The sequence below is a fragment of the Halyomorpha halys genome, unplaced genomic scaffold (assembly GCF_000696795.3).
Source record: "Halyomorpha halys isolate HHAL.00 unplaced genomic scaffold, Hhal_1.1 Scaffold1020.1, whole genome shotgun sequence".
Taxonomy (NCBI): Eukaryota; Metazoa; Arthropoda; class Insecta; order Hemiptera; family Pentatomidae; genus Halyomorpha; species Halyomorpha halys.
The window spans coordinates 278763-302555 of record NW_027106408.1 but is presented as its reverse complement, the minus strand read 5'-3'; the positions used below and the strand labels follow the sequence as shown (position 1 = coordinate 302555).

The 23793-nt window shown below is 28.2% G+C and overlaps 2 protein-coding genes across 3 annotated transcripts in view; both read left to right on the top strand.

Moving 5' to 3' along the window:
- LOC106687853 (uncharacterized) overlaps positions 1 to 7451 on the top strand; it is a 50842-nt gene extending 43391 nt beyond the window's left edge. The window contains exons 13-16 of the mRNA XM_014431998.2: positions 534 to 779; positions 1492 to 1728; positions 2686 to 2780; positions 2936 to 7451. Coding sequence (XP_014287484.1) covers positions 534 to 779; positions 1492 to 1728; positions 2686 to 2780; positions 2936 to 3087 — 730 coding nt within the window. The 3' untranslated portion in view covers positions 3088 to 7451. The remainder of the gene's footprint in view (positions 1 to 533; positions 780 to 1491; positions 1729 to 2685; positions 2781 to 2935) is intronic.
- A 4506-nt stretch (positions 7452 to 11957) lies between these two features.
- LOC136795145 (odorant receptor 4-like) lies at positions 11958 to 23706 on the top strand. 2 transcript variants are annotated; one of them, XM_067044779.1, is made up of 9 exons: positions 11958 to 12010; positions 12515 to 12607; positions 14752 to 14950; positions 16628 to 16833; positions 19390 to 19684; positions 21078 to 21177; positions 21409 to 21513; positions 21587 to 21742; positions 22829 to 23704. In XM_067044779.1, exons 1-9 carry the CDS (start codon positions 11971 to 11973, stop codon positions 22877 to 22879), a joined length of 1245 nt encoding a protein of 414 aa, XP_066900880.1. In that variant the 5' UTR covers positions 11958 to 11970; the 3' UTR covers positions 22880 to 23704. The 2 variants fall into 2 exon arrangements, with proteins under 2 accessions (XP_066900880.1, XP_066900881.1); XM_067044780.1 differs by lacking the exon at positions 12515 to 12607 and having other exon boundaries at positions 22829 to 23706.
- Positions 23707 to 23793: the final 87 nt, after the last annotated feature.

Below are 23793 nucleotides of genomic sequence, written 5' to 3'. Positions count from 1 at the left end.
TCATGGCTAAATGAAAATAAGATACAAACATTATAAGAAGTGATAAAAAATTTAGAATAAATATGCAAAAAAAGTAGTAATATATATATATATAATATATTTGTAAGAAAAGAGACAGCATAAGTTAAGGAAATATAAAAATTTATGAATAGGAAACTAATTATTAATAAATACAACCATATGTGATAGAATTGTAAATAAATGGTTATATTTACTATTAATAAGTTTTGGTTCATCTATTTTAATATTTTTTTAACTTAAGCTGTTTTTTTATTATTTCTTACTTTCTTTGCATATTTATTCTAAATTTTTGTCACTTTTTAAAATGTTTGTATCTTGTTTTCATTTAGCCCTGATGAAGCCCTTCAAAGTGGGACAAAACATTGGTTAACATTAAACATTTTGATCTTCCTACAATCTGCTTCATACAGTCAACTGTATCTTCTTCTAAAACATTTATAAATTGTTTGGTTATATCATATTTTTCATTGCTAAAGAAAAAAGTTGTGACTACAGTAATTAAATAATTTTAGATTCGTCAAGTTTGATGCCTGTCCACGACGGCAGAGAGTGAGTGGATCTGGAGGGGAAATACGAATGACAGCAAGACCGACTGATAGAGATGACCTCCATTGCCTAAGACTACCTTGGCTCGTTGAAGCTAATCGAAATAGATCACTTTTTCTTCTCACTTGGGGTCACTTCCTTTCGCCGACTGACTCTGCAGATTCATGTCACACAACTAACAGAGTGCTTATTTACACAGGGCTACCATTGAAGTAATTCTGTTTGAGTTTATTATTGTTTTTATCTATAATAAATGATCAACCCTATTTTAATTTTGTTCTTAATTTAGTAAAGTATTTTTTTAATTTCTTAGCCATTAATTGTAATGTTGCCTTTTTTTTTTAATTGTGAATAATGTCAAATGATGAATTTCAAATTGTTGAGATAATACACTATTAAATGGTGGCAATAGCCTTATTGATCTGCCTTATTAAGTCTTTTCCAAGGTTAGATTTCATTACATTAAAGAAAACATTAGAGCATCACAACTATTCATTAAATCCTGTAGTTTTAGAGCATGGTCATAGTAAAAAAAAAAATTTGGTTAATTTATTTTTCGTTTATATTTTTAACTTTTGGGAAGCAGTGAGTAAGGTGCTATATTCCTAACTCCTAGGACCTAGGTTTGAATCTGGCTTTATCATATAATTATTTATTTTGTTACTGTAACCATAAATTGGTTTGGAAGCCCTCTGGGCTAACCCAGCCTCTATAATTGGGGAAAAATCTTTGAGCATGAACTTGAACAATTAACATCCTTATACAATTGTTGTTAAAAAAAGTATTTCCTTACAAAGTATTGAACCCCTACCCCTTGATGGATTGTAGAGGTGCAGATTTTAATTTTAATTAATTTTTAACTTTTGAAGAATAATTCATAATATTAACATTTTGTAATATGGCTTGTAACATTTTGTCCTGAAGGCTTCTACGGGTTGTTTGTCCAGCAACAGAAAAGGAAAAGGAGTTTGCTGTCCATGTTTTTTCAGAGGATTGGACAAGTGGGTGGTCACTTGGACCTCCATCATTTCTTGTACGTCTCATTGGAAGTGAACAAGGCACAGCTCATCTCAACTGGCTTGAAATATCTCGTTCTCGTTCTTTTTCTGCTAGTCTTATTGGAACAAATGGCAATGCTTCCTCTTGGGAATGTAAACATAGGTGAGCTTATTACATTAAATAAAATTAATTTTTATTTAGCACAGTTTTTCAATTCTTTATAAAGACTAGAGTTTACCAACTAAATCTGTATGAATGGCAAATTATAATTCTGTGATCTTACAAAAAAGAAGATAGAAGTCAAAATAATTGAATGAAATTAAAACTTTCTTATGAGTGGATGTTCCTGGCACATATTTCTGAAATATTTAAGTGAGCTCAATGAATGAAATTATTACAATCGTCTTTTTGAGTTAAAGGCAAAAGTGGAGGGCTGATGCTATTGTGTGGAGTTTGGTGATACATACTGAGCAGAATTTATGTAATTTAAATTAATGGGTTGATAGCAGGTAAAGGTTGACAAGGCAGTTAAGCTTTCTGATTTGAAACGATCAGTGTGTATCAAAAAAATGTCCTGGAATATTTTCATGGAGACGTTGTGAAATTTTGGGAGGGTTTCATAAATAAACACAAAGAGTATATGTTTCCATTAATAGATGTCACGCCCGACTGGCCTCAGAACAAAGGAACATATCTGTTCCTTTGCTCAAAGCAGTGTAATAGTGTTGATCTATCTTCTGTTATAGATATGCTATTATTTATAAATCAAATAATAAAACTTATTTTCTACAAGAGACATGACAACTGTTCTTTATTTATTGTAAATATGTGAAAGATGAAGGAATGTTTTGGGTGATTTTTGGGTTCAAGGTGGATTCTGAGAGTTTCAGGTTTCAGTAACAGAATTGCTTTAAGTTCTGAGATAGCTAAAGTTATTCGTTTTGTTAGATTTGAAAAGATTAATAAAGGATTGTCTTTAATCCAGAATCCAGGGCAAGAAAAAAAACAACTAAAAAAAATTTTATAAAAGCCGAACTATCCTATAACTTTCAATTAGCTCTTGAAACTAATAAAAAAAAAAAAATTCTCTTATGATAATAACAATTTTAATAATTTCAGATGCCCAGAATTAGATGCCTGTATTAGCCCAGCATTGTACTGCGATGGGCAAATTAATTGCCCTTCAGGTTTTGATGAAGACAATCCTGATTGTGGTAAATATAATTATTTAAAAGGTATTTTTTCTTTATTTTGATTATAGTAAACAATTATGATATTTTTATTAATTACTTTTATCTTGTTTTCTTATTTTAAAAAAACTGTGATTTCTATTGATCTTTCAAAACATCCATTTCACATATTCATTTAGGAGTGACAACAAAACTACTCTCCGCTCTCACTGATCGACGTATGGTGGTTATTACAGCTGCTGGCGCACTTATAGCATTTGTCACACTTCTGTGCCTGTTTGTAGCATGCCGACAGCGTAGGCCACACCCTGCTGCCTCAAAACCTTCCTGACCAAAGCCCTCGGTCGAAGTCATTGAGACCGACCGAGAAACGACTGTATAAAAGCCTTGAATCCTGAACGCTGCCTTTGTCAACTAGGGATTTTTTTATAGTGCCAAGTGACATAATGTCCAATTGGGCATTTCACGTATTATATCTTCCTAATGTTTTTCATAAAACAATTAGACGTAAATGATTATTTTGAACTTTATAAAAAAATTTAGTTTTAACTCTATTTACCAATGACACTGTGAAATTGTTCTTTTGTAACCAATTTTTGCCTTACTAGCTGTAGTAATTTATTTAAATTCAATTTGGACCAGTTATTAAAGTGGATGTTGATCGTCCACAAATAACATGAAAAGGTTTATCTTTGAGCACATCTTAGTAATTCTTCCGGATTGTAATAATTTACATTGTGAAATGAAGAATTATATAAATTTCTGATCGATATAAGATGTTAAAAAAAAAAAGAAGATAAATAACAGCTAATCTATTTTTGTACATTTTGTTTTCTGCACAGTAGGACACAGATACTAGAAATTTTAAAATATTAAAAATGGTATTTACAGATCTAATCTGTTCGATAATTATGTAAGGAATTTCTCAGACTAGTTTTGTTGCCAGATAATCAAGGAAACATTCCCCAATCTAGAAAGCAATACAACCTATATTTTAAGGAATAATAATGAATCATTATGCCTCTAACACTAATATTTTATATCCTTAAGAACTCTAAACACTACTAGAATTAAAATAAATAAATGTACAAAGGAATTTAGGAAATTAGTCTAAATAACTGATAATACCATTGAATAAAATTCATTGATGGAATTTAAAAAAACCTTCTTCTATTCAACTAGAATAAAGAACTTATTTACATTCACTGATACATCAGCACCTACTTTTTTTTTTCCTGGATTCTGTAATTAAAACTGATATTTATTTTTTAATTCTTCAATTCAAATAATAATGATTGCATTTCAAACTATTAAAATTTTATTTGATTTTTTTTTTTAATTTTGAATTATATTGGTTCTGATATCTGTAATATGATTTTCAGTACTGAAAACTAATTAATCAATTGATTTTAAAGGCGTGATACTAGTTTCAGTGTTAGAAATAATATTTTGAATTAATTATTTTGAAGAATCTTGCACAAGTTGTTTATTTTAAAGCCAATGTCTATACTTACAAGTATGGCAGAAAGGATTGCTAATCCTGTTGGTCAATACTTATTTAGTCAAAATATGGAGATTGTGATTCATTTCACGGGGTTAATCAAGAAATATAATGTATGTAATAGTTCTATCAAACTGAATTGAGTTCTTTTTAGCACCTTACAGGTATTCTTAGACCTTAAGAGTGACCACTTTCTTTGCCTTCAAGCGGATGAAGTATAAAATGAAAATAGATTATTCAAAAAATTTAAATTTATTTACTTTTTTTAATAGGTATAACTAACTCGATGTTTTAATTAGTTTTCAAGTAATAACTGATTTTTAAGATCCAACTATAAATAAAATTGTCTCACATATGTTTTTCATACCTATTGAATATTTGGTAAACAGACCATCAAATCATTTGAATGATATAATAAAATTCAATGAAAATATGTTGGACATATCATGATCATGTTTAATTCATCTTTCCTATATGTCAGTGAGTCAGACATAGTTGAATGTTTAAACAACAAAAAAAATTATCATAGTTCTTTACCATAGGTAATGGTGGAAGAGGATGTATTGCTTTAATAAACTCTATTGAATACATGTAAATGTGATTTTATAGATTATTAAAAAAACTTTATTTCTTAAAACACAATAGAATTTGTTCATAAAACAATTAAATTATTTAATCCACTTTTAAGTATGAAATTAAATTTATGATTTAAGAATTATCCATTACTGTGTATATAATTTGTAAATATCATCTTTTTTGTAATGGATTAATTTAATTTATGAATTTTTTCATTTTGTACCAATTGATGAATTCTTTACTACAGGGGAAGTCTTAGTATTGTGTCAAGAGATAAATATGAATTTAAATGTTCATTAGAGGCATAAACATAAAGAAAAATTCCAAAGTTAATTAATAATAATAAAATAATGTTTTTTTTTTCAATTTTATAATAGAACAAGTAATTAAAAATAATCTTTTACTGTAGTAAAAAAGTTCTACTGTAGCATAGTGCCACTTATTTTACTATAGTTCTGTATTTTTTTTTCTTTTACATTTACTTTGTAAATAATTAATGAAGTGTTGCACAAATATTAGGTAAGTATTCCGTAGGTGATTATAGTAAAAAAATGGAAATAGTATCTATTCTTCAGATCTATATGCGCTTTTTTTCTTGTGGCGCCTGTCCAGAATTTGTTGTTGAAAGCTGTGATTTCTATGCTTGTATGCTCACATTTTATTTTTCTCAGTTTGTTTAAATTAAAATTTGAACATCATTTATTAAGAAGGAAATTTTATTATGATGAATCACAATACAATTTTTTATTAAGCTTTTACAGATTTATATATATAAATTGTTTTGAGTTCGATTGATGCATCTAAGCAATGATCAATAACTTATTAGTTTACTACTTCCGAGTAAATGCTAAATTACTAATTCTATCATGTTTTTTTTCTAATAACACATTAAAAGTAAGTGAAATAGAATCTCAATATATCTTCAATTTTAAAATGAATTCATTTGACAAAAAGTTTTATTTTATTATTTTTGTAATTTTAATTATTTGATTCTTAACTCTAGTTGAAATAGAACTATGTTGATTTAGGTAAACAACTACTGAATAAGACAGATTCATAGCAATACATCCCTGTTGTAATATCGGAAATTAATTTATAGATCATTCGATTTTGTTTATGATTTTGTTTTTTTTAAAAATATTTATTGATAGAATCATTGGAGAAATAGATATAAATCTCTTCCTATTGAGAACACTTATAATAATATTTTTAGCATTCATAGTATATATCTACGAAAATGAGAAAAAAAAATCATATAATTACAGAGAGTATGAATTTATAGGTCTTCTACCTCTACTGGAAAAGGGCGAATGAACTGATTCGAGCTCTCTTTACTGAGTGAGCAATCATGAACTTAAAAAACAAAAAGTGATATTTCAGGGAACTGAATAACGTGTGTAACGTAGTAGAAGGGAAGTGATAGTGATGAAAAATACAAAACCGGTAATTTTTGCTGTATTTGGAGTTGTGAATAAAAAAAAAGCTAATTTATTTTAGCGAGTAACAGTTAGTATATAAAATCTTTTTTCGGGCCAGCAATATTTAAAAAAAAATAATTTAAAATTTAAAAGTACTTACTTTAGGTAACTTTTAAAAAACAAAAGAAATATATATTGGAAACCCATTTATGGAATGTAGATAGATATACACATTTACAAAAGATAATAACATGCTCCTCCATACCATACATTTTAATACCACCATAGAATAGTGTAAGGTGTGTTTCATGTCCACTGTATGTGTTTAAGAAACACTGTTGTGTGTCTATATAAAAGTAAATCCATAAAATAATAATAATAGAAATATAAAAGAAAAAAAATCTCATAGTTTTATCAATATTTCGTGCACAAACTGTCCTTACGTAAATTGGCTAATGTTCCTTCAAATTATATTGAACTAGAATTATAAATTTACTATAGTAGAAAATAATTTTTTAACAAAAATTTATCTTTTGATTACTAATTCATATAAAATAAATCATTAATATTATTTAAAAATAGTATTTATATATAAAAACCCAAATAACCAACTATGAACTATTAGGTATAAATAAAATTAAAAAAAAAAATTCAATGAAGAAAGTGAAAAGAAATATATATATGTATATATTTTTACATATTTTTTTTCTTAATATAGGGGTAGGCAACAAAAACACCAAAAAATAGATTCAAAATATAAAACATATCAGGGTTATGGAGTTAATTAATCGCAATGTTTATAAAAACATATATTAAATATTTTTTTTAATGATTTTTTTCATTGCTTAGGTGCATCATAAAATTCCTGTGGCCTTTTCTCCATTACTGCCTGTTTACAAAGCCTTCTTAATGAGAGGCACCATTTGTCCAATGTTTTAGACAAATCAATTATTAACAAATAGAGTTACAAACATAGGTATGATGATTTATACAAATTAGAAATTGATGTAGAATTAGATATTTGCAACTTGTATCACAAGTTTGATAGAAAAAGTGTCCAATTCTTGAGATTTCATGAACATTTAGTCCAGTAATGATTATTATTAGCAACCAGTTTTCTTACAATTACTTTACTAACACCTAAAACTTAAAAAAAAAAAAAGGATGTGATTATTAATTCGACAATGAATTGAATTTAAATTTTGAACAACTATTTTTTCCCATGGAAACAAATCAGTAGAAATATGTAAAAAAAAAAATTGACTAAAATAAAATTTCATTATAATAAAGTTTCTCTAATTTGTATCGTGATGATTTTATCCTGTTAATATATTTTGCTACATTTCGAACAATAAATATCATTTGGATAATTTATGACATTGTTAAATTGATCATGAAATCAAATAATTACATGAACGTTTACCATGCCTTGATAGAACATGCCCTGGTCATAAACAAGTGAAACAGTACCTAAAAATTTAGGGATCAAAAATTAATTTATAAAATTTTCCTTTGACAAACACTTATGATACGATATGATATTTTAACAGAGAGTCGTTGTCTTGTTGCTAAGGTTAACATTAGAGGGTATATTGGGATTGCAGGGTCTTACAGTGCCAAAAGAATGTGGTTTTAATAATTTTTTAAAAACTTTCTTAACTTTGAACGTTTAATTTGCTACTATTATCTTATATTATCTAGACTGCTTTTACACTTTAATAACAAGATGTTTGATTGATACTTGAAATGATTGTAATGAATTAATTAATTCATGATACTAATTATTAATGAAATAAAAATTAATATTTTTTCAATTAAAAATTGTAGTCAACAAATATTTTTGTGTTTTGAAACCAAGCTAATCATTATTTGTGTTTTGTTTTCTTTGCTGTCATAAAACATTAATTAGTATGTAATAACTGAGGGGTTTTTGGAAAGAAGATTGATCTTAATCAAATTAAGATAAGAAATACAACACTTTTACTTTATTTTCTTACAATTATTTATGATGTATCATAAAAATATAAGAAGATGGTCAGGGTTGCAGTCAAAAAAAGAACAAATAGTTTAAAACTATTTTAATGTCCGACGTTTGCAGGGCTGTTCAAAGCAAACGGGTGAACAGAAGCGTTTTGCATAGGATCAGAACCTTGTTCAAGCGAACGGTTGTCTTCTGTTGAACCGTTCGCTTTGAACAGCCCTGATGAAGCCCTGCAAAGTGGGGCGAAACGTCGGACATTAAAATAGTTTTAAAGTATTTGTTCTTTTTTTTACCACAACCCTGACCATGTTCTTATATTTAAATCTTTACGGTCAACTATATATACATATATATCACAAAAATAGTTCATCTTTCTTTCTATCAAACATATATTTAAATATCCATTAATTAAATTTGGTTATTAGGCTGAGATCATTAGTTATTATCATTGTTTCATGTTGTAATAAAAGGGAATACATTTTTTTAGTATAGTTTTTAACGAATTATTGAATTATTTAGATTCTTATTGTAATTACTTAATCATAAAAGTTAAGTATTCAATTACGAGTCAATTTGATCAAATAGCATAGTGTTTGTTCTGAAGAAACAGTATTTTACATATTGAGTAGAAATTAAGTAATACATAGTAAACATATATTACTAATTGAGTAGATAATTAAATGATATGTATATATTTCCAAGTAATGTTTAATATATAAAGTAATGAGGCCAAATCAAGAAGCTAATCGCAACACCACATTTACTAGTGTTTAATTGAATATGGGATGTTAGGAGTTTTGATCAACTAGTGATAGTTCCAAGTTTTATCATCATGTTAGTTAATTTAATGAAATTTTTCCTTTCCATTTTTTTTTTTTTTTTTTTGTAAATTTAAATATGTTATAAGTTATTAATATGAAATTAGTCATCTGACTAGATATTCACTATTATTTTCTTTGATTAATAAATTGAGGAAGTTTCTGGTTGTTACATGAATGTAAATTCATAAAACGACTGGATCTAGTATAATTTGACTAATTAACCAAAATCGCTTTTACCTAAAATTTCAATAAAAGAGGTTTTTATTTTGTTTTTTAATTAAAAAAAAATATATATAGTTTAGTTCTATTTGCTTATGGATAACTAATTCACCAATTAATCAATTAAACTGCCATAGCATGTGGTAAAACCAGATGTTGTATTCCCTAAAGAAAAGTGTTTTAAGGCAGAAGCGACCAATGTTTCATTAGAGTTTTTTTAACATATGAACTTTTTTTAAATTCAAAACAATTTAATTTTCTGTGAAGGTTATCATTGTAATAAGGTGGGATTAAAGGATAAGTTGTGATAATAACAAATAAATCACCTTTGGAAGGAACGTACTTTCATCGACATAACAAGTTTCACTTCAGAAAAAGTTAAACATGTGGATTAAGAGAGAAGGGAATCATTAAAATGTATTTCTAATGAATTAAATTTATAATACTTAATTAAAAGAGGACATATTTTATGTAATTTTTCCGTGATAAAATAAATTTAGAATATTTTTGACTTACCACCCTTTTCTTCAAGATGCTTTAAACTTTGTGTTAATTACTATAAAAAAAAAAATGGTTTTGTTAATGACTAGGAAACCTTTTAATTTATAAACTAAGATTTTTTTGCTTAAGATCACTATGAAAGAATTTACTAAAATAATAGACATCTAAATAAATTATTATTGATTTGGTTTCTTTCAAAATTTTATTTAATCCTTTGGAAATATAATTTATTATATATGTACTATACCATTCTATATGGAGTAATTCTGTACCAGATAATTTTCTACAAAAATTTCTTGCATTTAACTGCAAAATTAAGTTTGTCGTGTACTAAAATTTATTTATTTTTCTCTCCGAGAACACCTCAGTTGTGATAACCTTGTAGATATTAGGGTTGTACTGACTTTTATTAAACAATTTATTTGTGATAATGTGATTTGGTTATATGTTAGAATAATTAATTATACAGATACAAATGCTTATTACGTGACGTTTCCAGAATAAAGACCATTTCGATAAATGCTACTATACAATTTAAAAGAACCTGAAGGCATTTTCCACTTTAAACTGAATCTTAACATTATACAAATTTAATATTTATAAGAATATTGAAAGTGTTCAATTTTATCTTGGAATTCATCAAATAGTTCATATTAGTCTTTAATCTGGATTAACTCACATATAATGTAGAAGTGTTTTTGAGGTATATGTATATACCCTAAATGTTTCCATTGTTTGATTTTTATCGTTACTGATATAGTTGTATATTTGAATAAAACAATATTTTGTACCTGGATTGAATATGTTTGAAATAGTTTTTAAAAACGACAATTATTATATTTCAGAATCTCATTTTGATATTTAACATGAAATATAATGTGTCACAATTTATAATTTGTCTGTAATTATAATTAGATTTAAACGTATGGAAACAACTAATTACTGCATTTATTGCCTTTAAAAAATGAAGTAGAAAAAGTACTTTTATTTAGGTACTGATTGCTTAGTGATTTTCAGGTTAAGTTACAAAATGAAATCATCACCTGACTGTTTAATGATTTCTAGACAATGTAGTGAGTGCACTTAGTAAAAAAAGCTTTAAAATTCAATGAACATTGTAATTAATTACCAGCAATTTTGTTGCTACTTGATTAAAAATTAGTGTAATTAAACTAATGAAAGCATAAGTAGTAATGCCAGAAAGTAAGTAAAAAATATATTTATCATAGGAAGTACTTCAATAAATTATAAAACTATCTTATGAATAACATTTGTAGAACACATTTAAAAAGATAACAAAAAAAAAATTATAACAATGTTGTTACCAATAAGTGATTATATTATTACTGCCATCAGTTTTGTTACTGAATATAGATACATAAAAAATATAAATATATATATATTCACAAGTTATGTTCAAAACTTGGCTGTGAAAGTATATAATAAAGATATGATCATCTTTTATTTTAAAATTGTCATTATTTTTCTGAATCCTTCATATGTTACCTCATTCATGCATTTTCTTTTATCTCTGGAATAATTAGACTAATATTGTAAGATGAACTTCCAATATACCAATCTTACTAAATTGTGTTAAGAAAAAATTGGAATAAGTATTTTATCTTATTTTTATCCCAACCATCAGACATGACAGCTGTTTACATCAGATCCTTCTTCATGCCTTACAACAGCAACCCTGATTGTATGCTAAAATGTTCTTACATTAGCGTGGAAAGTTCGGGCTGCAATTGAGTAGAAATGCTGCTTGTTAATAAATAAGTGTATATTTTGAGTCCAAAATAAAATCCCTGAGGGGGCAAATGGGTCAATGTGTTAATAGAATAATTAATCGTTATATGAAATAAGACAGAACTTTGGGTCTTATATATTATGAACAATGAATTTGACTTTAAAAAATATCCTAATTTGGATAAAGATTAAAAGTTAAATTATTTAACATTTATCCACAACATTCCTACATGGGGGTTCATATTAAATCAGAAAAGATCTTAAATATTAAATATTCAAAATCAATGGAATTGACTGCTGCAACATATCATTTTCCTTAGATATGAAATCAGAAGCTATAAATAACAAAAAGTCATTTATGATTAAGGGTTGTAAAATATGTATTTTCGCCACCACCTATTTTGATGAACGAAATCTACTATTCTTTCTTAGGTCGTCAGCTATCAAAATGTTTTCTTGGTGCTCGAGAAAAAATGCATCACTAAGTGGTACTTCATCATTTATAGCTACTCCTTTTTTTTTTTTCAGTTTTATAGAAATATATTTAAACATAAAATTAAATACATTTTAATTTTTTTCCTTCATTATATAAAAGAAATTTTAAAAGATTTATGAATTTATTTATCATATTATTTGATCTTCCATAACAAAAAAAAAAATGGAAATAATAATTATGGGAAATGAGTTTGTATAGTTATAATTTCAACTATTTTTAATTGAGAAAATTTATTTGATATACTGATTAGAGTATGTTTATGGAAGGAGTTCACAAAAATTGTTATAAATTAAAATAATAAATTATTGGAACCTTTATTTAATTTTATATTTTCGCCCTCAATTGTATATCAATATAATCAGAAACTATTTACATCCAAATAGTAGATTTTTGCCTGTTTAAATATATCATTTAAGGAATATAAAATGTTAAATTAGTTTTAGATTACTGGTCTGTTGGATTCTCCTTTTTTTGTTTAATCCTGTTATTTCTCTAGAAAATTGTGATGAAAAAAGTGAAAAATATCACATCAAAAAAGCTTTTGAAGAAAATTATGGTTTTTGGATGATTTTCGGAGGATTCTATCCTTGTAAGTTATTTTTAGTGTGCATATTTTAATTTTTCAGATGAAAACATTTTTATTGCCTAATATCATATTCTACGACAATATTGAGCAATAGGTAATACTGTTCAATGGAAAAGTAGTATAAGTCAGTAAATAGTAAAAAGATGTCTAGTGTACTAAAGACAGTAGAAGATTCTAACTTTTTCCCTGCAACTATGGCAAATCTAAAAGGAGAGTATTGTGTTTATTGGTGTCTCATTAACTGCTTATTTGTAAGTGTGTAACCATTTCTTGAGCAAACAGCTCAATCGATTTTCAAGTTTGATAGTTCAAATTATTCAATGAGATCCCAAGATTGTTTTGAAACAATTTAAACTCAAAATACAAATAAAAAAATTATTGCACTTTAGCCGCTTTGTAACTACGTTTTAAGGGAACTGTACAATCGAATTTTAAGTTCGTTCGAACGAATTATCGATAGGGTTAAGGAATAAGTCTCCAGCACTATCGATAAGAACTAGGAGATGAAGCTAAGGCATGGTTATCATGAGCGATGACTCTCTGTTTGACGCTGAGGAGGAAATTCGATGGAAAATACAGATCAAGGTTAAAGATTTTTCCACGTTTGGGATAGACTTATGGGGAACACAAAATGGTGGTGGTTTCAAAACGTTAAAAAAAAAAAGTTAATTTTTCTTTCGGAGCTCCATATCTTTAAAATTATCAACAACATTCCAAAACTTAATAGAACATAATTTAAAGAAGAATACGTTTTCTAAAATTGAGCCCTAATAGAGCCATTTGCGTTCAATTGTTCTCAAGATTTAGTTTTTTAAAAAAATAACATCTCATAAAAAAATACACTGAAAAATTAGTAGTTAGTGGATTTATTTAGAGAAATCTATATCTCAAAAACCATTCGACATACAAATGTCTATTAACATTAAATTTAAAGCTAATTTAATGTACTATAAAGTGGTTTATTACGTTTATCTTTGTAGGAGGAGTAGTTTTTATGATATTCGACAAAATGTTGATTTCTAGCTGTTTGGACCAAACGTTTAAATAATGACTTAAAATTGGAGTAAAACCCTTTTTCTCTTCTGGGGCTCTTGTACTGGTAGGAAGCTACGTATCCGCTGACAGAATGTAGATCAATCTATACCAGGAGTTAGCTAAATCAGAACAATGTTGTCGAAGTAGAGATTACTAATGGTGTATGATGCTGTGGTAATAACAAGTGCCACGTAAAAAATTTCCCATAAGGTACAAAAAAAGTAAGAATATTTTTAAAGTTTAAAAAGAATGATTTCATTTTTTTTTAATTGTAAAATATGAAAATATAACGATACATTAATAAACAAAAATTAAAGCTTTTAGCGTCAATAATAAAATATTAATATCGTAAATAGGAATGATTGTATTTTAGATATTATTTTAGTTCAAGTTTAATTTTTTTTTGTATTTATTTATTTTTTTCATTCTCTTTTATTTCTTATTTTGTTATCATTTAATTTATACATCTGTAAATATGTTGTAAAAGAGCTCTATCATCCATATTTCCATTATCTAAAATATGACAGGATGTAATATTACAAAATAAAAAATAAAATTCCTCCAGGACGATGAGGCATGTAGGCGCGCTCCTTGTAGACTTTTTCACTAATCCTTCCAGACTACAATATTGTTGTGTAATGAGCCTGGGTTAGCATGAGCGTTCATCCGATTATTAAAACTTCAGAAGAAAAGAAAGCAAGAAGAATGCCGTTCTCCATTATTGATGTAAATAAAAAAAGAAATTAATAAGCAATTATTATTATCATATTATTCCATCAGTACTAAGCAATTTTGCATTGAAAAATACTATGTTATGTAGAACTCTTGTTACTATAATAAAATAGTAAGTTTCATTTCCAAGTGATATTTAAATACATATATTAATAGTATTAAAAATAAAATACATGGCCTATGGGTGGAAGTGTACTGTTTCTCCCCTGCCCCCACCTAGTTATAATCCACTGTAAGTATAGAAGTGAATTGTCATTGTAACACATACTCACTTACGTATTGTCTTAACAGTCTCACTTACGCCTTTAACTGTCTCACTTACGTATTTAACTGTCTCACTTACGTATTTAACTGTCTCACTTACGTATTTTCACTTTCAGGTGTGGGAATATTACCATGTATCTACATACCCTCAGCAGTGTTTTTGTCCATAATATTCATAATGACTACTGTTAACATAAGCAATAGCGAAATCGCTATCAAAAGCGAAAGTGTCCATTTTATTGTGTTTATCACCATAGAGCTAACAGCTATGACCGTATTTATATTTAAAAAGAAAACAATTGATGAAATCTACAGGTAAGCTTTAGAAAAACAGTAAATACTATCAGTCCTGGCAATGCTTCGCTATTGCTATATTCGAGGATGTATACACATTAATTGAACACTATCGAAACTTTGATATCAAATAATATGTATTCGTAGATTAACCAAGTAACCTAGACTATAGAGCAGAGTCATATTTTATGTAGTATATATATGATAACATCATTGATAGTCAAATTGTCTAAAAGAATAAGAAAAAAACAATTAAATCTGACCAGTATTAACGATTATACAGAGAAGTTAGCCATTTTGTTACTATAGTTACCATCTAGGTTTACTCTATAGTTATGTACTCCATAGCAGAGATGAGTATAAATTAGCTATAGCTGAAACTAATAGCTAAAATTGCCATGGATACGATATTTATTTATCAATGGTTCATTCATGAATAAGGGTCGTATCCATGGCAATTCTCATCTCTGCTGTAGAGTATATAACTATAGAGTAAACCTAGATGGTAACTATAGTAACAAAATGGCTAACTTATCTGTATAATCGTTAATACTGGTCAGATTTCATTGATTTTTTCTTATTCTTTTAGACAATATGATTATCTATGATGTTGTCATATATATACTACATAAAGTATGAATAGTTTTTATATAATAACCCTGTGGTGGCAAGATTATTGTCTTCAGCGGCAATAGTCGACGTTAGCAAAGAGACTGTTTAAAATGGGTTTGCCACTGCCGAAATCATTATCAACATTTTTATTTCTCTAGTATATTTCTTTTAAACCTATTTTTATTTATAACTCATTTAATGTTCCATTATTTTACATTTGTTTTAATGGCCGACCCAGTTGAAACCTCTCGCTATATGATTAATTAATTTACTAGGTGTGTTTTTCTTGTCTGAACAAACTGAATATTTCTGTTCAGAATAATTGTTGAATCTGTTGTTTTATGATCAAGTCTAAACATTGTTCTTTAGTTAAATCCCTCATTTTGCTCCAATATTAGTACTGTATTGAAGCAATTCACTGACCTATCAAGTAAAAGATTTTTTAAGAGTGAAACAAAGTTGATTTTGAAACGAAGTTCGTTTTTAGCACATCAAGGAACCCTATAATACGAATTTTTAAGAAAATTGGAAAATAATATTTTTGGCCCAAAATATTCACCGGCATTTGATTTATTTTGAAAAAAAAAATTATTAACTTAACATGACTCGACCAATCTATTCCAAACATGGCAGTGGTTAGGGCTCAATAAACTGCATCCAACGACACAAACCGAATCTAATTAAACAGATTAGAGCCGGATATATCAAATGAAATGTTTTTCTTTATTTGAAACTAATATTTCGCCCAAAAATCAAGGTGAAACATTTCCTCATCAGTTTTTTAGTGAATAAAAAATCATTTGGTAGAAACCGTAATATTTTTCTTATTCTTCAGAAAGAGACAAATCAATTGGCATATAATAACCATTCAAAAATGTATACTTTTCGAGCTACGCGCCAAAAATGTTTAATTTTGTTAATAACGCTTTTCTTCCGAAAAATCCTGAGCATCCAGCAAACATCCCCATCACATTCGGGTGAACGATTTGACAGTGCATAATGTACGAACAAACAAATATTAATTTGTATATATTATATATGAAGATTATATCATAATTATTGATGTTGAATGTAAATAATTTGTAGGGCAATGGGAAGAAGATTCTACGACTATGAGAATACTCTGGACGAAGAGTGCTACGATGTGATCGCCAACGCTTACAAATCGGGAAGATCGCGGAAGAAAATATTCCACGACATGTTCGTAGGCTGCTCGATGAGCACCTTGTTAACGGCGTCCATCGTCAGGCCCTTACTCAGCTACTTCAAAGGCGACCCCGATCCCAACGATGGTAAAGCCCTGACTATATAGAAGTGCTTTAGATTTTATAGAAAGCGGCTTTAAAGGTTTTCACTAAACTGGGAATATCAATAAAAAATTTAATGGTATTTAATTTCGGGTAAGTCTTATCCTCGTTAAAAAAAGTTCAACTGGGCTTATATGCCCTATTACCAAAAAATCTTTCTTTAAAATACTTTTAATTTTGTTTATTTGAAATAATTAATCATTTCACATTTTTGTTAGTAGCGAAAAGTGAATAAATATATACTATGAAAGGATATGACGATTAATTTAAGGAGATAAGAGGAAAAATATTGTTTTGAGGTTGAAAACATATTTCCGAAAATAAGAGTAGTAATATAGACGTATTATTTATCGCAGTAAAGCCAATGATTTTAGAAATAATAATATTAAACGTAGAATGTTGTAATATAAGGTAATGGAGAAACTTAAAATAAAATAAACGGTATGTTATAACATGAGTATGATTGTGGAAGCACATGCGCATTGTGTCAGTCCTATCATAAGGAGTATTCATGATATTATGTTAAATGTAAAATATTTTACCATGTTAAATGTTATAAATATAGGATTGTGAGCAACCAGCCTTATTTAAAGTCATGTGAAATGTTAAATTGCATAAGAGCTCCTAACGGATTTTCTCGGCAACTTGTTTCATAACCTTTCCTTCCAAAACTTCATGTTATTGTTTACTTCTTAGTTTTGGTTAAAGTAATTTATTACAACATGCCTAAATTGAGTTAAAAGTGAAAGCTGTGTCACCGAGTGCCTGGTTGATCTTCTAACTTTTGAGGAAGAGAATCAAGATGAGCTAGCTAACAACCGTTATTAAATAATTATTGTTGTCATCTATTGCTTTATCAGTTTTAGAAACATCCAGAACAATACAAACACGAACTACAAGCAAATAACCTAACACGACAACTAATAAAACGGTGACGAGTTAAGTTGTTCGTTTCGTGACGTCATTTCCATTTAACTGACATTGCGACAGACTCTCAACCATGTAATATGTTATATCCTTTTAGCATACTAAAAGAAGGAAACATTTCTCCGTTTAACATGAGTTTTCCACTTAACACTCTTTAACTTGTTAAACTAAAAATCAAGAATACTCCTATAGTTGAATAATTAAAACGTGTTTATTTATAAACAAAAAAAAATAATACAAAAAATGGATCTATCTCAATAATTAAGAACACAAAGATAATGGAAAAATATTTTTTCTCTTATCCTCCTTAAGTTAATTATCAAATCCTTTCATAGTTTAGATTTATCTATTTTTCACTACTAAAAAAGATGTGAAAAGATTAATTATTGAAAACAAACGTCTATCGAAGCCTAAGTGCGATTTTAACTCATAAACATACATAAAAAAAAGTTATATGCTTTAAAAAATCAATTCAATGATTTGAAATAACAATATGGTATTTATGTTAAAAGAAACAAAATCATAATATTAAACTTGTAAAAAACTGTGGTATGGCATTGACCCCTCACATGTTAACCAACTGAGCTCGTTCCAGTGTAGCCCGTAGTCTATAGTTAATAAGAGCTCTCCAATTAGAGCCTTTTAATATACGGAATAATGGTTCTGGAAAGCAGGTCCGCTACTCAAACTTTTTTATTCTAATTTCATTATACTTGTGACTGCTTTCCAAGGAGTATGCCAGAAATGGCAAGGGAGGGGGATAAAAAAAAAAAAGGTTTCCAAGGAGTGAATGGAATATTAATTTCCTTCGGAGTTATATACTATCATGTATCCACGGTTTTACGCATAAATTGAGTAATTCCACTCTACACCCGAAAATCGACCGCAATGGTACCAAACAAAAATTATCATTTAAATATGGCGTCACAACTTTTTTTTTTCCCTTAACCTGTGTATGAGCCTTCCAGTTGTCTCCTATTAAATCATACATAATGTTTTGAATACTCTTCTATAAATTGAATAAATGGTTCGGAGCACAATGGAAATTTTAGGCAATTGTTATAATTTTATATATTTACCATACTTTTGCAAAAATAAGAATGTTACAATTTTATGTCGAGAAACATTATGAAAAGTACTTTTCGGAAAACTATTGAAATTGGAGTTAATCGATTTGACAACTGAATGACTCATTTGGATAATTAGTACGGGAAAAGTAGTGAAACGGTGAATAATTTAGAACCATCTGAGCTTCGTAATGAAAGCTAATAGTATTAGTTGATAGTACAAGTGTAGAAACTAGTGTGGTAATAATACTAATACTTATTTTTTTCATGACAGGGATGACTATTAGTGATATTACAGGAATTAAAAAATACTAAAGTACAAGTCTGTGTAATTGAATTAAGATAAATCTACAAGACTAATAATATTAGTTTGTATTTTATTATGAAACAGGGCCCTGTTCTGAAACGAGCGAGAATTAATTTCCATTCAAAATATAGTGATAAGGGAAAGTTGCATGATGCGGGTAGTATTACATGTAATAACAGCTAGATAGTTATAGTTAATGAACCTCTGGTGATTGAAATCTATTAATGAATGTTCCTGTAGGTATCCTACGCGTTCTACCAGTACCGTTGTGGACTCCGTTCAAGACCAAGACATGGTACGTCAATTTACTATTTTTCTTAGCAGAAGACGTTATAGCTTACATGACACCAGGGATAGTCTTCGGTTGCATTTTGTTCGTCGTCTGTGCCAGCGAAGACGTCGGAGCTCAGCTCATCATCCTTGGACACACTCTGAAGTCGGTGGTACGAAGAGCGGAGGGTCTCGACATGCCAAGGGAGGAGGCTCTCAAGTTGTGCTTCGTTCATTCGATCAAGCACCATCAAATGCTTTTGAAGTGAGTTGGGCATTTTTTCGGTCGAAGTATGAATAAATTAAATTTTTACTTTAGGCTATTTTTTGCCTTAAACTTGTTACATAAAGCGTCAGCAAGGATCTGTATTTCTAATCAAATTGGTGTCTTCCGTAAATAGAAATTAAAAATATATACATAAATATATTTTGTTTAAAAATCATCTTATCTTGTGTCAAAAATTAAAAAAAAACTCTTACTATTTCATATATTTTTATTTTCTAGTACGTTTCGGGGGTACTGTAAGACCGTCTTTAGCTTCTATAATAAGTTTTTTTTTTTTACTAAAATAAGCATTTTTACAGTTGCATACAATCAATTAGTTCCATTTCTGATTATTAATAGTCAAATAAATAAATAATTATTTTAACTAAATAAATATTATTACTCACCGAATTTTCTTGAGTACTATTGGCTGACTCAAAATGTGTTATAATAAAACAAAATTTATTTGTACAACTTGAACAATGTTAGTTTGGTTAATAGCTAGAAGATAACAGATCAAAAGCTCAAAGTTTAATAAGAGACTATAAGGAGGAGGAGTTCAGTTAATTATTGTTATTATATGATTGGATTCCAGATATCAGGATCAATTTAACATCTTTTATATTTAATGTTTTTTCCAGTTTTTTTTTATTATAAATAAGTTTTCCTTTATTTATATTTTATAGTATTTTATTCTTTCCTCATATCTTTACATCGTCAAAACTGATTTCATAGCTATGATTATTGTTTATTATCTGTTTACATAGTACTGGTGGTGGTTTCAATTCAACATCTTAGAACAAAAATATATAATGTATAAAAAGTATAAAAGGAAGATGTTCGGGGTACGGTGAAAAGAACTCAAGTAGTAATTAAACTATTTATTGTAAGCCAAGGTTTCGCACTACTTTGCAGTGCTTCATCAGGGGTAAACAAGATATAAACCACTAAAATAATGTAACAATGTAACATAATAGATACAATGTAATAAAATTATAATAAGCTATGACTAAAAATTGTTTAAAATATGTAAAAGCTTATATAAAAATGAACTAAGTAAACTAAATAAAATGAACAAGATAGGACCACACCTTTCTGAGTGAAGCAAAGCAAAAGAATGCACTAAAGGCAGATGCAAGGTGCCATGAACAGGCTAGAGGAAAGGGGGAATTTCAAGCTAAACAAATAAGCTACACATGAAAACACTTTATACAGCTTTAAAAGCTGTAAAGTAATGCTAAAGTAAGATAATATTATATTATTAATTTTCAATTTTCCTATAAAGTTTTGCCCTCAAGGCTAGATTTAATGAACAGATTTAAATATAAAATAATATCATAGCTGTTTAAAACCCCTTTTTTTACTTCCTAATCACTGATTATTTAATTTTTAGGTACATTAAATCCTTGGAAGCTATCATATACCTCCCTGGGTTCGTATTACTCTTTGGATCTACAATTTTGATGTGCATGAGTGGGTTCATATTTGTCTCTGTAAGTTTGATATTTATAATTATTACTAATGATCATCAGAAAACATGGTTCTTATGCACGACATATCGGATTTACAACTATTTTTTACTTTATATTTTAATAATCAGGACTATTATTAAGAGACATAAAAAATCTAGCCAAATTAATTAGGAAAAATTATTTTATAACAAAAAAATATTAGAAGGCTTTATTATATTTAGTATATTATAGCGTACCTATTTTATTTTTCAGAAAGAAGTAGCTTTTATATCAAAAGTCGAATTTTTCTTGTTCCTCCTGTCCGAAATGGCAGTGATTTTTTTAATTTGCTGGTGTGGAGAATTTATTCAAACAACTGTAAGTGATTGTTACTTCTGCGATTTAACTCAAGATGAATATTATTTATAGGGATGTTTATCTTTTTTTACAGAGCACACAGATTTTCGATATGGTATACTCCAGCGAGTGGCCAGACAACATGGAATCAATGAAGAACTTTGTCCTCATTATACAGTTGAGAAGTATCGATTCTATAAAACTTAATTTAGGAGGATTCATGGTCGCTTCACTCGAGACCTTTGGTAATGTAAGTATATACACAAAAGAAGATCAGTTGAGAATTTATATCATATAATGGTGGATTCTAGCCCCTTATTTCCTTCAGCTAGTAACCGAAGAAAACTACTCGTATTACAAAAACAAAAATGTATACGGTTGGAAAACTATTGTTAGACCAGCCCACTACAATCTTCGTCAAAGAAGACCAGCCCTTCGAAGGTTAGCGGACGGAAGAGGCACAGGCGACTGAAACATACAGTCGAAAACTGAAAGTAGTACATTTTATTATTAAAAATATAAATTGATTTATTAACAGTTCGATGCTATGGACATGTAACATCGAACTGCTGCTGCACACCTTTATTGCTTTTAAGATAAGAGAAGGTTATAAATAAATAAATAATAATTATATATCTGGAACAGTATATATCATTTTAAGGATAATATAATTAATTATATATACAACAAAACCAACATCGTATAGATTTAGGGTCAGTATTAGCAAAGATGAAATCTCGCTTTTATTTTTCTCAACATATCACTCACTCGCTGAACTATTGACCACTTTATCTTTGACGGTTATCCTTAAGCTTTAGATGTATGGCAAATCTGGACTAAGAGGTTTAGCGAAAATTATCTATAAGATAAGAGGGTGATTATTAACCGTTCTTAGGCGGGACTCTAACTCTAGAATAGTTGACATATCGTTTCTTTCCTTGATTGTGGCAAATTTAACGATTTTTTGTAAGAAGATTTATTTCGAACTGGACGTATTCAGAAGATATTACTGTAGCCTGCGGTCTTCTATACTGAGGTCTTCCTAAAGACTGTCCTAAATCTAGTAGAATTAACTCTAATGATACAAATTATCTCCATTCTACGGTACAATCTATGGAATACCTAAAAAACTTCTGTGTCAGATGTGTCACCGTTCAAGAAAAGGACTATTCAAAAATATATATACCGAGTACAGATAATATAGTATCATTATATCATATTATCATTATATGATATTATCAATATCATATTATCATTGCTATTATTATTGTAATATAATATAAAACTTGATCTTGCATTATTTACAATACCATGATTTTGTTGGTGATTGTTTTAGATATGCAGCTCAGCCTTTTCATATTTTGACCTTATGCTCGCAGTGAATTAATATGAAGAAATGAGACACCCTAGTCGATTCATTCTACATGTTTCTAGGAATATTAGCTTACTAATAGATAAATATAGATGCACATATTATGTATAATAAATAATATAAAATGTAATAAACATTTGTTTTTAGCCATACTTCTGTATTACAATGTTATCTTCACTATCTAAGAACAAAGTTCTATGTCTATTAAATATTTTCCATTCAACTTACCCTATAAAAATGTCAAGCAACAAGTGTATTGTATAAAAAATAAGTATCTAAACTGTTTCCTTGTGGTTATTAAGGTACACATATCATTATGTTCACCTGTAAAATATAATATCATTAATGAAAGAATTCCTGAAAAACTAAATTAATAATAAAGTTAACTATAAAAAAGTATGTATAAAAAACTGGAAAAAAATAGAACAAAAATATTATCTTATATAAGTTACAAGTTTAATTTTTATTTCTCGGTAATATTATATTTGCACTTATATCGAGGACCCTTATAGTATAATATTGTGTTTTATATGTATTATAATGTTACAAACGGTTTGGCATGAGTGTAGAGGCTCCGATTCACCTTTTGCAACTTTACAAATATAAGTTGTTGGACAAAAGATGTAACCACTATTAAAATAAGTTATAAACTACGGGTACTTTTTGTACTTTACCAAGCGTATTACTAAGGCTACGTAAGGACTTCAGAAAATTCTCGGGATGGCTCACCAATTTAGATATTTTTGCTTTCAAAAGTTCTCAAATATTAAAGCTAATGGAATATTTTCTATCTATACTTGCAATATCTCATAGTAGGAAGAAAAGAAAATAAATACACAATTAGTTCAACTTCTCCATGACGAGTTTCTAGAAAATCGTAAATCTTAGAATTCATTACAAAATATATAATACCAAACAATTGCGTTGTT

What these genes read in the sequence shown, in the direction of transcription:
- LOC136795145 (XM_067044779.1), top strand. Translation starts at nt 11,971, where the DNA reads ATGTTTTCTTGGTGCTCGAGAAAAAATGCATCACTAAGTG. An exon ending in CGACCCCGATCCCAACGATG is followed by an intron (nt 16,834 to 19,389) that starts GTAAAGCCCTGA and finishes ATGTTCCTGTAG; the next exon opens with GTATCCTACGCGTTCTACCA. An exon ending in GTGGGTTCATATTTGTCTCT is followed by an intron (nt 21,178 to 21,408) that starts GTAAGTTTGATA and finishes TTTATTTTTCAG; the next exon opens with AAAGAAGTAGCTTTTATATC.